At 35.4% G+C, this 16,403-nt stretch overlaps 1 protein-coding gene across 1 annotated transcript in view; it reads right to left on the bottom strand.

Moving 5' to 3' along the window:
- The window catches only part of LOC131848870 (uncharacterized), an 83,725-nt gene that overhangs the window by 58,554 nt on the left and 8,768 nt on the right, over positions 1 to 16,403 (bottom strand). Inside the window, exon 2 of the mRNA XM_059198820.1 lies at positions 1,976 to 2,158. Coding sequence (XP_059054803.1) covers positions 1,976 to 2,158 — 183 coding nt within the window. The remainder of the gene's footprint in view (positions 1 to 1,975; positions 2,159 to 16,403) is intronic.

Below are 16,403 nucleotides of genomic sequence, written 5' to 3'. Positions count from 1 at the left end.
AAATGGCTGAACGATTTTTAATGAAATTTAACACAATAGATTATATCACGTGTGGGGATATAGTATGTTTTTTATTTTAAAAAGCAGTAGAACTCGCTGCTAACTACCAATATGTGTTAAGTGTTGCCATTAGATGTTAAGTCCGCCATATGTACTCTTTACTTATGTATGACGTGCTTTAGTTATTTAAATAAAAAATAAATAAAAAATATGTTACACGTTACTTTGTAAATAACATAGTGTACCTATAAAGTAACTTAACACTTAACTCATAATATTACTATTAATGTAAACAAACATAATAATTCAACATTCATATATAGATATGCAGCATGATTACTAATACATTCTTAGTAAATTAAATCAGAGATACTTTATTATAAGGAAATAACATAGTTAACTCGTTACGTATATATATAACAAAAATGCAACTCTTGGTTTGTACGTGGAAGATATACGAGAAAAACTATGTTCAGTGGATTTTATCAAATACTAGCTATCCGCACCGGGTTCGCACGCATATGAATATAAATACGGTGCATACACCAAAATAACATTTTTTGCCATTTTTGTCTGTCTGTCTGTATGTATGTTCCGACTAATCTCTGAAATGGCTGGACCGATTTTGACGGGACATTTACGGGCAGGTAGCTGATGTATTGAGGAGTAACTTAGCCTACTTTTATTTAAGAATAATCAAGTTAAATTCCACGCTGACGAAGTCGCGTGTACAGCTAGTGTATTATACAAATAAACTTTTCTCTTGAATCACTCTATCTATTGCTAAAACTGCAATAAAATCACATCCGTAATTTAAAAGATCTAAGCGAACAGACAGCGGAAGCTACCATATCTTATACTAGGTAAAGATTAGGGATTCGATGAATATGTGATGTGAATGAAGGTTGGAGGTTCCGGAACAGCATCTACTCAAGATGAGAAGATTTACAGATCACACTTTTCAAATCAAATTACCAATTTTATATATTATACTAAACAGAGAAATATATTAGAGAAACAATATATTAGTAAATTCATGGAAAATATAATGTCTTTCTAGTAGGTATATGTGGGAAAGAGAACGAAGCATTATGTTGTCTTAGCGCACACTGCTGGCGTCATGCGGACATTAAGCTGTAAACGGCGAGTGAGAACTGTGGTGTGTTTGAGTGCCGACAATTAGGAAGACAAACAATACTGTCGATCTTTACAATAAATAAAAAATATAATATTTGTTTTTTTTTTTTTAGTTTTTTTAAAGAGAAATAACTGAACTCAAACAGGTAGACAGAGTTACCTACCCAAACGGCTTTGGACAAAATCACCTTGTTTTTTTCCTGATAGAGTAACAAACATACTACATCTATTAAAGCTAATTCCTAGAATTATGATTTGAATTGAACTCGCACTCATATAGTAATAAAAAAAATTGCAATATTTACAAACCTAGTTACAAATGACAATATATAGGCCACGTGAGTTATCTACGTGGCGATTGATAAGGTATATTACGCTGTTATCTTTCAATCAACTGTTTACCCTGGATTTACTCACGCCTATCCGTTATCAATGTGGACTACATGCTCCATTGCTAATAATGTACTTATTATATTTACATATATTTTAGGATACAATATAAATTGTTTTACAATAAAAACAATGTATGAGGATATTAGGATGATTTCTAAATTTCCTGGAGCTCCACGGTGAGCTAAATGACCTGATTTCATTCTCACACTATCATCTTCCTTCTGGTGCCCGACAGCAAATGCCGTGAGTGTAAGACATAGAAGTGTGACATAGGAAGTGTGAAGTTGGTCAAAATGCGGTGGTGACTTTGCTTTATACTATGTAAAGACAAGTCAATAACGTTTTGACTAAAATTTGCTCAGTTTGTTAGAGATTCAAACATGAATTACCTAAAATTATCCTCCCAACATTAATGGAAATTTGGTAAGAGGGATGGAATATTCACCTGTATGTGAGCGCCGCCGAGCCATACCCCGGCTGATGGAGCCGGAGCTGTGGGGAGTACTGCGGCGCGTAGGGCGCGGCTGTGGCGCGGGGCTGCGGCGGCGCCACCACAGCCCCAGCCCCTGCCGGCTTGCCGCCGTACGCCAGCGCGCCGCCGCCGTGCCCGTGCTCCGTCTGCCCGGGCCTGGTGACAATAAAACATCAACGTTACACTACGATTCCAAAACTATTCTTTGATTTCAAAATTATTCTGCAATGGCAAAGTAGGTGAACTAGATGTGAGGAGGTTGCGAATAGCGCCGAACCTGACACCTGCACTTCACATCTCTACACCGAATACTCGTGCGCCTATCAATTGTGTTTAGCTCATTCTCAGTATGATATTTAAATTATACAAATTTATAGTCCATATATTACATTTCATTTGAAGTCCTTAGCTTAGTACCCTACAGCTTATGGTCCTTCGAGCCGGATTGTCCTCAGACGGTACACAACTCCACGTATATCATGCTGTGCCCTTAGGACCCTATAGTGGCTGTCTTCACATGTACAGCGCCATGGACATTACGTTATTATATGATGTTGAACCCTCATGCGTTACCATTCCTAAGGTATAAGATGTCTGTCATGCTTCTTGCCTGCCTACAATTTTACACCTTTCAACCTAAACAGCTTATAAAGCAGGCTGGTTGGCTGCTGAAATAGCTGAAGGAGATGTAAACCCATACGAATTTGTTCAAAGTACACCTCAATAAATACATACCCTCTTAATTATACAGGTCTTTAATCTTTTTCGAAAATAAATGACGTTGTTTGTTTTCAGACTGTGCTATATATTTTCCTTTCCTAAGTCACTTACTTTCTACACCTCAAGATAGAAATAAACTATGGGAATGACAGTTTATTTCCTCTCCTACTTTCTTCAATGTTCCTTATAAAAATGAATAATTACGATAGACAAATTAATGTACAAGTTCAAACCAAATTTGTATAACATATGTAGAGACAATCAAACCGCACATTAATGTTATATGTATATATATAAATTGAAATAATTCCACGAACAAAACAGATGATTACGAGGAATCACTTAACCGTACCGTTTTCTTGGAAACCGTACACTGGCGCCTAAAATAACAACGGTTCCACTCACGGCTCAGGGATGTCAAAATATAATCGATTACGGTACCAATCGATTAATGAATAATGAGTAATCTATTTTATTAATCGATTTTAATATTCCCATAATTCGATTAAAGTATTTTTTTAAGAAGATATTGAATACTGTAGAAAATAGACGAAGGAAAATATTAGGACACTTGATACGGTAAGATGAATTTAAGAAATTTATTACTGGCACAGCTACATCAAGCAAATTAAAGACAGAATTGGAGTCGTGTCGTATCAATGTTTAAAGAGTATGATGGAAGATCGTGGAAAGTGGCAACAGCACCACCGACGAGAGCGTCGCTCTTAAATTATGAATGAATGAATGAATAGTATTTTACATCTCGAAGCTTAAAAAACGACCTAATGGTAGCCTAAAGCAAATGAAACATACATTTTTATTAAACCAAGTGATTCAACGATTAGGGATGTGAACATATAATCGATTATGAAAATTTTGATTATTGCTAAATAAATAAACGATTTTTATTTACTCGATTAATAGTAATTAAGACAAAATAAAAATAATCGATTGGTTAGTAATCGATTGTTAATTGTGTATACAGAATGTCACACCCCTACTCATAGGTAGGAGGAAAAACTGAGAAATACATTGTATAAACGTTTCGTTTCGTCATGAGCGGGAAACGTGACGCAGACATATTAGTACTAGCAACGCGCCCCGGATTCGCACGGGTTTCATTACAATATGGACGAGCTTAATGCCATATAGTATACAAATTAATCATATTTAAAATGCCAGTTTCATAGAATATTTATTATTATTAACTGACTAATATTATAAACACGAAAGTTTGTGAGTATGGATGCATCCATCCAGGATGTGGTTTGTGGATGTTTGTTACTCTTTTATGCAAAAACTACTGTACGGATTTTGATGAAACTTTATATACGTCAGAATAACACATAGGCTATAAATTTCACACAGGTCAAACCGCGGGCACAGCTAATGCTAGCATTATTATTGACGTAATTAGCTATTATTATTTACGTATGATTTTTATATTTACGACTGCACGAGGACTCGGGTTTACCAAACATTCTTTTTAGAATTAAAATTAAATATTCGTTAAAAAAAACTTACTATTAAAAGTTCCACTTTAATTTATTGAAATGGCGCACTCGTTTGCATAACATTTGCATAGACGCGGTCCTCTTTATTTAGCTAGCATGTCGGCCCCCTGCGTCGTTCGGACCTTAATGCATTTGCTTCCTAATTAAGATTTTTTGTTCCAAACGAGAGCTGTAGAGTTTCAGACTTTTAAATGTTTGTTACATTTCAGAGATAACGTGAAATATTATAAACAGCACTAAGATATTTGGAACCGGTTTAAAAAAATATTTTATTTTAGACACGAAGTTAGTACTTTTAATTTATCATATTCCAAAATTCTTTGTCTATTTACCTGTTATCTTTTCAAATTATAGGTCACAAAGATTTTACTTATTTCTTGTCATATGAAAACATTTACGCCAATATTTTTTGTCAAGAACACTAGTTGACTCTACTTGACGATAGATAGCGTAGAAATGTAAAAATATAATTTATAAGCTCAATAATGGAAGTTTTAGATTGTCAAGCTAAGCCGCAGTCAAAAACTAGTAGCGAACAGCATAAGTCAACCAAGTTTAGAATGACACCAATAAAATCCGCTATCATAAACCGTAAACTCCAGATCGCCTTATCTGGTCGCTATTTCTTAACACGTTAAAAACCGCATGCCCACCGGTGGGTCGCTCCGCAACGAAAGATGGGACAAGTTAGACAAGTTGGGAGCAGGTGATCACCCGTGGGCACTTTAATTGAAATAAATCTAGGGGTTAAATAATGTCTACCTCAAATTATTGTACACTAAAAACATATTTAAAAAATAATATACGTATTACAATACATAATATACATAAAAAACACACATACGGGTACAAACAATTATATTCAAGAATACAAATGTTAGCGAGGAATCGAATCAGCGATTATTAAAATAAAGCGGTGTGCTAAACCGCTAGACCATCGAGGCAGTCATTAATACAAATATTTATAATAACAAACTGCCAGTAACAAATTCTACAATAATGCACTATAGTACTTTTATATACAACTAGTTGACCCGAGCAACTTCGCCTGCGTTTCATTTCCCCACCTTTTCCAATATTTTTTATCGCAGCTCCGCTCCGATTGGTCGTAGCGTGATGTTATATATCTTAAAGCCTTCTTCCAGAAATAGACTATCCAACACAAAAATAAGTTTTCAATTCAAACCAGTAGTTCCTGAGATTAGCGCGTTCAAACAAACAAACAAACGAATGAACTCTTCAGCTTTATAATAGTACAGATAAAATATACTCTGTAGCAACACTGGACCACGCCTACGCTATAGTCGCCCCACAACGACCAAACAATGTCATGAATCACGAATCGATCTGCCACCAATGGTACCATCCTACCGGTGACTAACTTGGAAAGGTGGAAATGACTCATTTCTTTAAATCATACAAAGCTCATGCAATTCGAGACGAACCATTTGCAATGAAACGGAGAACCTGTTTTGTCGTTCTCAAACCAAATGTATATATGTATAATGTGATACTTTCTGTCTGTCCCGTTGGCCCCGAGCAGAGCAAAAATATTCGGATTTTTGCTCAACTAAAAACTCAAACTGTCCGTTAATAGAGACGATAACAAATCTAAATTAACCGAGGGGATTAATAAAAGCATTGTTAGTAGTTACTGTGGATCTAGCAATGTACTACGTCAAAGTGAACTCCTCTCTCCATTAACGGACAGTTTCGAGTTTTTACTTGAGCAAAGGAACCTACTAACAATTCTTTTATTAATCCCCTCGGTTAATTTAGATTTATTATCGAAATCTAAATTAACCGAGGGGATTAATAAAAGAATTGTTAGTAGGTACTGTGGATCTAGCAATGTACTACGTCAGAGTGAACTCCACGCGGCTCCCTCTAGAAACTATCATGATAAATTCCTAGTGAATTTGCCACGATGGCTAACTGACCTGACCTCATGTTCATTTTATCATCCTCCACTTGTGCCCGCCAGCGTATACCGTTAGCGCAGATGGGTGTACCGTAGCATTATCATCCATTATCAAAATTTTTTATTGATTTGTTTGGGCTATTGTCAGATGCTTAGACCTGTAGCGCTGCGACCTACATAGATCTATTGTGCTCGCCCATTTTCAGAGTTCGCTACCTAGACCCGTCAGGGACAAGAATTGAAGGAAATTCTTATGAGCGATGGTTTTTATCTCCTCCGGATAGAGTATAAACTATCCAAAGGAGATATTACGTTTATGTATGAGTGGGCTACAAGCACATCGACAGTTACAGAATACATCCGACTACCCTACTCTGTGATAAAAGTCGTGAAAGTTAATTTTTAGGCAGTGAAATAACAGAATAAGAGCAATCTCTATTCTTCATGGTATCACAAGCCCCTAGGTGGCCTACCACCTTAATTCCGATGGTTGCGGGTTCGATTTGCATCGGTCTGGGTGTTATCTATGTATTTATTTATAAAAACAATGTATCTTATGTATGAAACAACTGTCTAGTACCCTAAACACAGGCTTAGCTTGGAACTAGATGGTGTTGTGTGAATTCTCCAAATAGAAAAATATGATAACGTTATGTTCGTATTTCTGTTCATGGTTATACGCGATAGTTACCACTTACTATCAGGTGGGATGTCAGATTTCTTTCTATTCCAATTAAATAATAGTATATTACAATAAGTGCGTTATACTCGTTATAACACACCAAACGGAATTTCGAACCGAGCCGAGGGCGTAATAGAGCTGAGTGTGTTAAATACGCACGTATATCGTACGACGTTTTTCAACACACTTGATTTTAAATAAACTCAACCATAAAATTGTGATTCGCACTATTGCTTTCCCGCCGTTTTACTTTATTAAATCAGTGCGCTTGCTATTGGCGCCACGCGGCCATAATGTTCGAAATTTGAAAAAATAGCAAATAGTTCGGTAATGGAGTATAACTACACTTGATGCAAACTGTTGCTTTCCCGCCATTTTACGTGTTTTTAAATCAGCGCGATGCCTATTGGCTAGCGCTACGCGGCCATAATGTTCGAAATTTGAAAAAATAGCAAATAGTTCGGTAATGGAGTTACTACACTTGATGCAAACTGTTGCTTTCCCGCCATTTTACGTTTTAAAATCAGCGCGATGCCTATTGGCTGGCGCTACGCGGCCATAATGTTCGAAATTTGAAAAAATAGCAAATAGTTCGGTAATGGAGTTACTACACTTGATGCAAACTGTTGCTTTCCCGCCATTTTACGTTTTAAAATCAGCGCGATGCCTATTGGCTGGCGCTACGCGGCCATAATGTTCGAAATTTGAAAAAATAGCAAATAGTTCGGTAATGGAGTTACTACACTTGATGCAAACTGTTGCTTTCCCGCCATTTTACGTTTTAAAATCAGCGCGATGCCTATTGGCTGGCGCTACGCGGCCATAATGTTCGAAATTTGAAAAAATAGCAAATAGTTCGGTAATGGAGTTACTACACTTGATGCAAACTGTTGCTTTCCCGCCATTTTACGTTTTAAAATCAGCGCGATGCCTATTGGCTGGCGCTACGCGGTCATAATGTTCGAAATTTGAAAAAATAGCAAATAGTTCAGTTATGGAATATAACTTCACTATTTACGTTTATAACGCACGCGTGTTTTATAAGCTTTATGAGCACGCTGCTCTATATATCGAAAACCGGCGAAATTGTTCCGAGCGAATGTGTTGAAAAAACGTATTTATACATGACGTATAAAAGCAATACGTAATATGTAGTACTACGATGAAAGTAAAAGTTATATTAGATAGCTATATGCTGCATACGGGAATGCAGAACGCAGACGTAAGGGTGTCCGGGGGGTCCGGGGGGTTAGGACGGGAGGATGTTTCTCAGAACAGCCGCCCGGTTAATGGATGCTAACTTCCGGTGTACACGCCGCTAGATGGCGTTGTACCTGTCGCGACGTGACGTCACCGATTGCAACTTATTTGAAAACAAGTTGGAGATATAACACGTGTATACTGTATACTATACGTGTATATACACGTGTATATAACTTACATACGTCAAGTTAGGATGCAACATGTGTTTTTATTTAGTTCTAGAAATGATCGATATGACCACCTCGGTGGTCTAGTGGTTTAGGACACCGTGTTATTTCGCAGTCGCAGGATCGAACGGACAGTTTTTGCCTCATCACTACATTACACGTAATAATAATAATAGATAGAGAAATAATCTTTATTCAAATAAACTTAATATAAGTACTTTTGGATAGTCATTTTTATTTATTCTACCACTCATTCGGAAGTCATCACAAATGGAATGAGCAAGAAACTTGCGTGTTGCTCTTTTAAACAGATACTGTTTTAATAAATACACATTAACAAGTTGGAGGCATGCGACAATCAACATCGAAACGCACTCATTCTTTTTATAAACAGATTATCGTTAGCACTATGAATTTAAAATTAGTTTTTCTATAAAAACATTATTTTCATTTATAAACTCTTCAATTTACAATAATCTGTCTTACAAAGAAAACGTTTTATATAACATTTGAATCTTTTTTCTGGCAGATTTAGGACAGACTCTGAAATTTTGTTATAAACTTTACTAAATATTCCATAAAAGGAATTAACTAAAAATGGGGTTTTTCAAGATGGGTATATTAAGGTTTCTTAAGAGTCGGCAACGCGCATGTGACACCCCTGGTGTTTCAGGCGTCCATAGGCTACGGTAACCGTTTACCATCAGATGGGCCGTATGCATGTTTGCCATCTAATTGGTACAAAAAAAAAAGTTTTATAAAACATTTTTTTTCTGGCAGATTTAGGACAGACTCTGGAATTTTATTAAAACCTTACGCAATTCCGGTAAAACGAATTACTAACTTACTAAATATAAATTCTGAGCCTGTTCTTCCCATATGGTACCAAGTAAGGAACACACAAGTCACCAATCGTAGATGTTATTGATGGCAGTCTTTGATCTGGCGTTTAAACACTACAGCCAAACAACTCGGATCGTCTGTCTGTCTGTTTGGTTCGTTTAAAGGCCACAGGGAAACAAAACAAATATCTAACAATAGAACTTCACGAGAGAATCGCCGTGAAAACATTGTACTGAGTATCTGTATATTGTAACATGAAAATCGTGTGCACGATATGATTTTGTCATTAAAATAGTCATCATTATCACTACATAGCATATAACAAAGTCGCTGTCGCTGTCTGTCCGTCCCTATGTATGCTTAAATCTTTAAAATACGCAACGGATTTTGAAGCGGTTTTTTTAATAGATAGAGTGATTCAAGAGGAAGGTTTAAATATATAATATTTTACACCCGAGTAAAGCCGGGGCGAGTAGCTAGTTAATATTTTAATGAAATTTAATAATTATTTATTTATTTTCGAAATTGTTTCACATGTTCCTACATCTCGCTCCCGTTTCGACCGCATATAAATTAACCAAATATGCATTTTTTCTGAATTCGTTTATACCTTTTCAAAACTGGCGTGCACAAAAGTAGACAGACCATCGTCGATTAAATAGAAAATTTAATTTTTCAAAATTAGAAACTAGAATTGCCTCCTTTTATATGAGTCAATTAAATTAAAACCACGCCGTCTTAATCATTATCTAAATACTTTTAAAATGATGAATAATACACACTCCTGTGTAAATTTAAAACTTTACAGAAAAAAAAATTAATAATTTAATTTAAAAAAAACTAAAAATGTACATTTCGAATACTGCCAATTTTTCTATTTAACCGACGACATATAATTTAAAACGATTCTATAATTTCCGATTGAAAACTACTGTATTCATTTGTTTATAAGTGATAAACTACTCAATTTAGTCTAATAATTTGTTTTGAAAAGTTTTGTTAAGGATATTTTTTTTATTTTTATAGGTTCTTAATTATACTTTAGACAAATGGAATTTATCAAATAAAAAATAATACTGGTCTGAAAGAGTTAATTTGTTATATTAATTCGTTTTTATTAAGTGTATATATATATTTGTTTCCCATGGTGCAGTGAGTACAGTTGAATAGAATCGAAAGTGTCGGACAAGGCATCGAGTACTTGCCCATATGCCCAAGAGCTGAGCAAATATTAGTTGCCGAGCTGAAGTAGCACACTATATAGACAAAAACATTATGTATATACATCTCGCATGTATATATTTCACATGCATCTGGAACCGTTACTGCCCTAAAAACATGTTGAAAAACAACAGATTGAATTTCAATTGACTTCCCAGTTTTGGGTATTAATAAATTATAGCAAACAACGGTACAATAATGCCAAATCGATAGAATAAGACTAATATTGTGTTGAAATTGGATTATAAACGATCCTTGTTGACGTCTCTCAATATATACTCTTTTTATTTATTTCCTAGCTGTTTCCGAGACTTCGTCCGCGTGGATTTTTACTTTATTTTTCTAAAATAAAAGTAGTCTAAGTTACACTTTACTACATAAGCTACCTGCCAAAAAGTCCCGTCAAAATCGGTCCAGCCAAACAAACAGACAGACGGACAGTCAAAAATTGAAAAAAATGTTATTTTGGTGTATGTACCGTATTGATATTGATATGCATATAGTAAAAAACGGTTATTTCAATATTACACACAGACACTCCAATGTTTTTATATGTATAGATTAATAGTACAGTATAAAATAAATATTATATTATATTATAAAATATAAGGTAAAGCCCTGCTCCCTAAGCAGGAATAATCCTGTACTTTAGGATAAACGGAGTTGATTTCCAACAACAATAGATTTGAACAGAAAATATAATATTTATTGTTAAGCGGTATTAAATTTACTCTATTGTAGATTTTACTATCTTATATATAACATTCTCGTGTCACAATGTTAGTTAACTAACCTACCTTTGAAACTTCCAACAAAATTTATGAAACAATAAAAATGCACATAAAAGCATATTCAGTAGGTCTGAGAATCGGCTACTATCTATTTTTCATACCCCTAAGTATTGTCCACCGCTAATATTTATTTTTTATATTTTTAGACAAAATATTTACGGTTTGAATTGACTTATTTTTGTGTTGGATAGTCGATTCGATATGTCGAGGAAGGCTTTAAGATATATAACATCACGCTACGACCAATAGGAGCGGAGCTGCGATAAAACGTTATAACCTGGCATTAAAAAACCTAAATTTTCACCCTTCTATCACGAACCCCTATTTTTTTTTAAATATTTGTACTATAATTTATATAAAGTTAGTTTGTATATATAAAAATCTTTTTATATTTTTTTTTTATATAAAAAATATACTTTTGCGATTGTTATCCTAAATGTAAAAGTAGAGGCATAATCTACACTTAGGTACTAGGAAGACTCGATATCGACATTTCACTGGATATATCAATTATATCCGGTAATATCGGTGTTCCCAGACAATACAATGGTGTCAGTCAAATTCGAACTTGAGACGTTTCGACGTGCGTGCCAGTCAGTATTATATATGGTATATGCACTGCTAGCTGTGCCCGAGACTTCGCCGGCGTGGAATAGACGACGAATGAGGAATTTCCATTTCATCCCCCATTTTGTTTGACCCCTTTAGGGAAATTTACAAAATGAGGAATATTTTGTACCTTTTGTCTTTGTCTATATCTTTTGGAAAAAGTGTTTATAAACTTTGAAAATAATCTAAAATATCACATTTTATTACTTAACAGAGTAAATATAAATAAATATGAGATTATTTTCAAAGTTTATAAAACAAATATATATGTAGTATAAAACAATAAGTTTCACGCTTCTACTTTTAAAAATAACGACATTTACGTACAACCTTGCATCTCCCCTTTCAACCCCTTACAACCCTCTTTTCGCATTAAAAAGTAGACTACGTCCTCTCTTTAGGTTCAGACCATCTGTGTACCTTTCATTTAAATCAGTTCAGTAGTTCTGGCGTGAAAGCCACAGATAGACAGACAGTTACTATCGCATTTGTAATATTAGGATAATACCTCGATACTTGGGTAATAGCAAACGCTATGCGTACCTAAACATAAGTCTTGTAATGAACAAAAATTTTTGTACATACAATAAAGTAAGAAAGAGGCCGTGTCTGTACATTGTATATAAAAAAACAATTCGTATATGTTATGTTTAGTATCGACAATGACATTGAGAATGACATGAGTGTCGCGGGCGTTATATTATAATGTGATATATGTGATAATGTGATATACATAGTCCTGTTCATGTATATAGAAGACTAACCGCTTACGAACAGCTGGGATGTCAGATGGTTTGCATTGCAATTACGAAAAAAAAATGGTACAATAACAACAATAAGGGACATATAGCATGTTATTTAAGAACGCTGTATATTCCGAAGCTGTTATACAAAGGTCCTGGTCACATATCGACTGAAAATGGTGGTGCAAGTGAAAATAGAGTTAGTTAGTAATGTGTTATGATTTCATTTTCAACATTTCACTTCATAACCTAAAAATCGGGCTGCCATCTAATAATAGTAGTTGCATTTTGCATCTGCTTTGCAACGAACGTGTTCTGTTTCTAAACTGTTCCGAGAACAGTGCACTTGTGTCCGCCCGCGCCGCCCGCGTACAAAAATAAATACAAGCAACACTTTCCCGCGTCCGCGTGGATACCACACCGCAACTAACTCGACAATCACATTCAAAACTCACTTGTACAACTACCAATATAAGGTTGAATATAAGACGCGTAGTCAATGAATTACGTTGTTCTGTGTTGTCAGCTCGAGAATGCGATGCGTCACGAACGGCGAGGGGCGGCGCGGGGCGCGGGGACCGGGGGAGCGGGTCATCGTGCTAAGCGCGGCATAATATAACTATAGGTAGGTAGAGTTGTTTGATCAAATCTGTAGCACAGTGTAGGTATAGATATGGTTTACGCTACGCTGCCGGTGTTGCCAGCCGGCGGTGCGCTCCGAAGGTCACCGCGATACGGCGATGTTGTGTACCTATGTTTATACATAGACATATGCAAGCATGCTCAGTTCGATTAAGGCTCGCTTTTACATTTCAAACGTGGAACAGTATCTTAACGTTTTATTGAAGCGGTTGCCGCTCTCGGTGGTCTCGCGGTTTAGCAGACCGCCTTACCGATTGCCACGGGTTACATTCTGGACAAGTATTTCTACAGTATAGCTGCCTTTACACTTATGATCTTTGTATAGGTCTGGGTATTTTCTAATATATTTTTATAGATGATAACGGAAGATTGTATACGTCTCTGATAACGGTATTCTTTTAAGATGATTGGATGAGCAAAAGTCAGTTCATTTAACACATCGACTCGGAGGGCATCCCTACTTACTTATTAATAATAAGGACTTTATTATTACCAAGCCTAAATACTTTGAAAGGGCCAAAGCTTTCAAAGTATTTAGAGAAAAAAGTATTTCTATCAGATATCTAGTACTTATAACACAAGGTTTGCTAAGCTTGGGACTAGATGATGCTGTGTGAATTGTTCTAGCTTATTTTTCTATATGCTACGATCACGTGAATTGCCACTGAAGCCATGTAAACTGAAATATATACTTTAAATTAGCAGAAACGACTTTAGTACGAGATATTTACAATTCTAAAACAATTTTAAGACCTAGTATCTCTAGCCTATATATTTATGCAACAGAACAGATTACTGCAGAATTTAAAACTATCCCACACTCCACAATACGGCGTTTACAAGCAAGTACAACTGCCGGAGATTGAATTGACGCTTATTAAACGTATAATACACGCATGGGAGATGTTTTAAGACGCCATTAGAACATTTTATTACTTTTCTTAAAGCATTTGATTCCGTGAATCATCGTATGACTACGGTATTCAAGGAAAACCTATTTTAACTTAACGATATTTTGTTTAATAATAGGTATTTTCGATAAATCATTACAGATAACACAATTAACAGAAGTGGCAAATTCTAAACCTGCAAGTACCTATTTTAAACTAGTGATGCCCGTTTCTACGTACGTTTATTTCAGAATCATAAAAAAAAATGACCAATATTAAATAATAATTTTGAGGTGGAAATCCAGGACATCCTTATGGCTTAGGGGTATGAAAAATAGTTTACGTCCTATTTTCAGATCTACCGAATATACATACAAATTTCCATAAGAATCGGTCGAGTTGTTTCAGAGGAGTTACACACGCTGCGATACGAGGATTTTATACAATCTTACAAGAACAGTTACTTGGTGGTAGAGAAATAAATGCCTCCAAAGTATATATGTACAATATAAATATAAATATAATTACTTATTTCTCATTCTGACAAAACAGGTCATAAATATAATGGAAATAGAAATAGAAATAATCTTTATTCAAATAAACTCATTACAAGCACTTTTGAATAGTCATATTTTGATTCTACCACGTATAAGTATTAAATAGTCATTAATAGAAATACGAAGTTAATGACTTGATGATCGGAGTCACCATTCATCATCTTAAGACTTGTATGCTATTAGCTTTGTATTTATTAGCCAAGTCAAGCCTTAGCTCGCTATTACAAGATCCTGTTCCACTACAGTACACCTGGCAAATAAGTACAGATAAATTATACGATAGTAACTGCATTGTAACTAAAACAACTGACATTGACGTGGTAATAGTGCAATATTAAATATAGTTGGCAATGATAATATGAATAAAATATATTGTAGTAATCGATCAATAATTTATTTATAAATCTTTATTGCACCAGAAGTTAATTATAAAAAAGATAAATAGGAGTAATAAGGTATAAAAGTAGGTCTTAAAGGCGACCTTAGCTTTGTCAGCTTAGTATACGCCAAAATCACTCTGGAATAATGTATCTGAAACAATTTCTCAAAACAGCGCCGTGGTACCGGAGTTCACAGAACAGAATAGAATAAAACCTAAACATAATATAAAGACAGCAATAAATCAACGTCCCACATTACAAGCAGTCGTTAATGAATGCGCGATGGAAAACAATGTCTCTTGACAATCGTGCTAATACTCTTAGAAATAGGTAAATAGACTCGATCACCTTAACTATGGTGGTTACATCATGCATAGCAATGACTCATATGGAAGTAATGGATAAAACAATTATTAGAGGACAAACGAGCGTGCGGCTCACCTGATGGTAGGTGATTATCTCCGCCCATGAGCACCCGCTGCACCAGGGGAATTGCAAGTGCGTTGCCGGCCATTTAAGAAGGAATAAGCTCATTTCGTGAAGGTTTCAGTACAGTATCGATTCGGAAATACCGTTGCTGGAAGGCGATACCACAATGTGGTTATAATTGGCAACAAGTTTCCGGCAAAACGCATAGTGGGAGATCGCCATTCATCCAGATGATCAGGATGGTATTTTAGTTAAAATCAGCAGCTGGTATTAATCCGAACAATTCTTCAGAACATTCTCCGTGATATGCGGTAGAAAGGTTCTCAAACAGAATCAATGTTCACCGTTTTTGTAATATTTTTCAATGATGCTCCTCTGCTATTCGTTGCAGCGAGAGGTCTATATAGCCTATAGCTTTCCTCGATAAATGGGCTAACAAAGAATAAAAGTATGTAGGCAGACTAAGATGCCAATTATCCTGTAAATTCACGCGATCTGGAAGATGTTTGTCATAGTCGTCACAAAAAAAAAACATTTCAAATTAGATTGTGACAAACAAATGTCAGTGTAAAATGGTTTGTATATGTTTTGTTTATGCTTGTCACTACATTTAGATGACAATAATGGTTTCTTGTGGCACCACCGACCCACACCCAGAATGCAACCTACGCAAACGCTTACTGTAAACAAGAGTTGTTGCGTGGTAGTATGGGTTTTCTGCCTACCAGGGTTGCCTGATGTTTTTCAATTCTTTCGTTATGTTTTTTACGACATTTTGTGCAACAATTGTTACCAGTATTCGTCCAAGGGTCGAATTATAAGTTTGAACATTATTAAGGTTCTATACATGTGTGTCAAATATATGGTAGTGTGTGTAATGGATTTTAATTCATTGAATGTATTTTCAAGCAAGTTTCTTTATACGCTACAAAGCAATATTTCCCGAAATAGGTGGGACTTACAGTTTAGTTCAGTACAAATATAAATCATGAATGAATAAGACAAACAGATATTTTTTACTGCCTTTTG

This window comes from Achroia grisella, unplaced genomic scaffold (assembly GCF_030625045.1).
Source record: "Achroia grisella isolate CSIRO2021 unplaced genomic scaffold, CSIRO_AGI_Agris_v1 utg598, whole genome shotgun sequence".
NCBI lineage: Eukaryota > Metazoa > Arthropoda > Insecta > Lepidoptera > Pyralidae > Achroia > Achroia grisella.
This window is presented reverse-complemented; position numbering and strand designations above follow the sequence as displayed.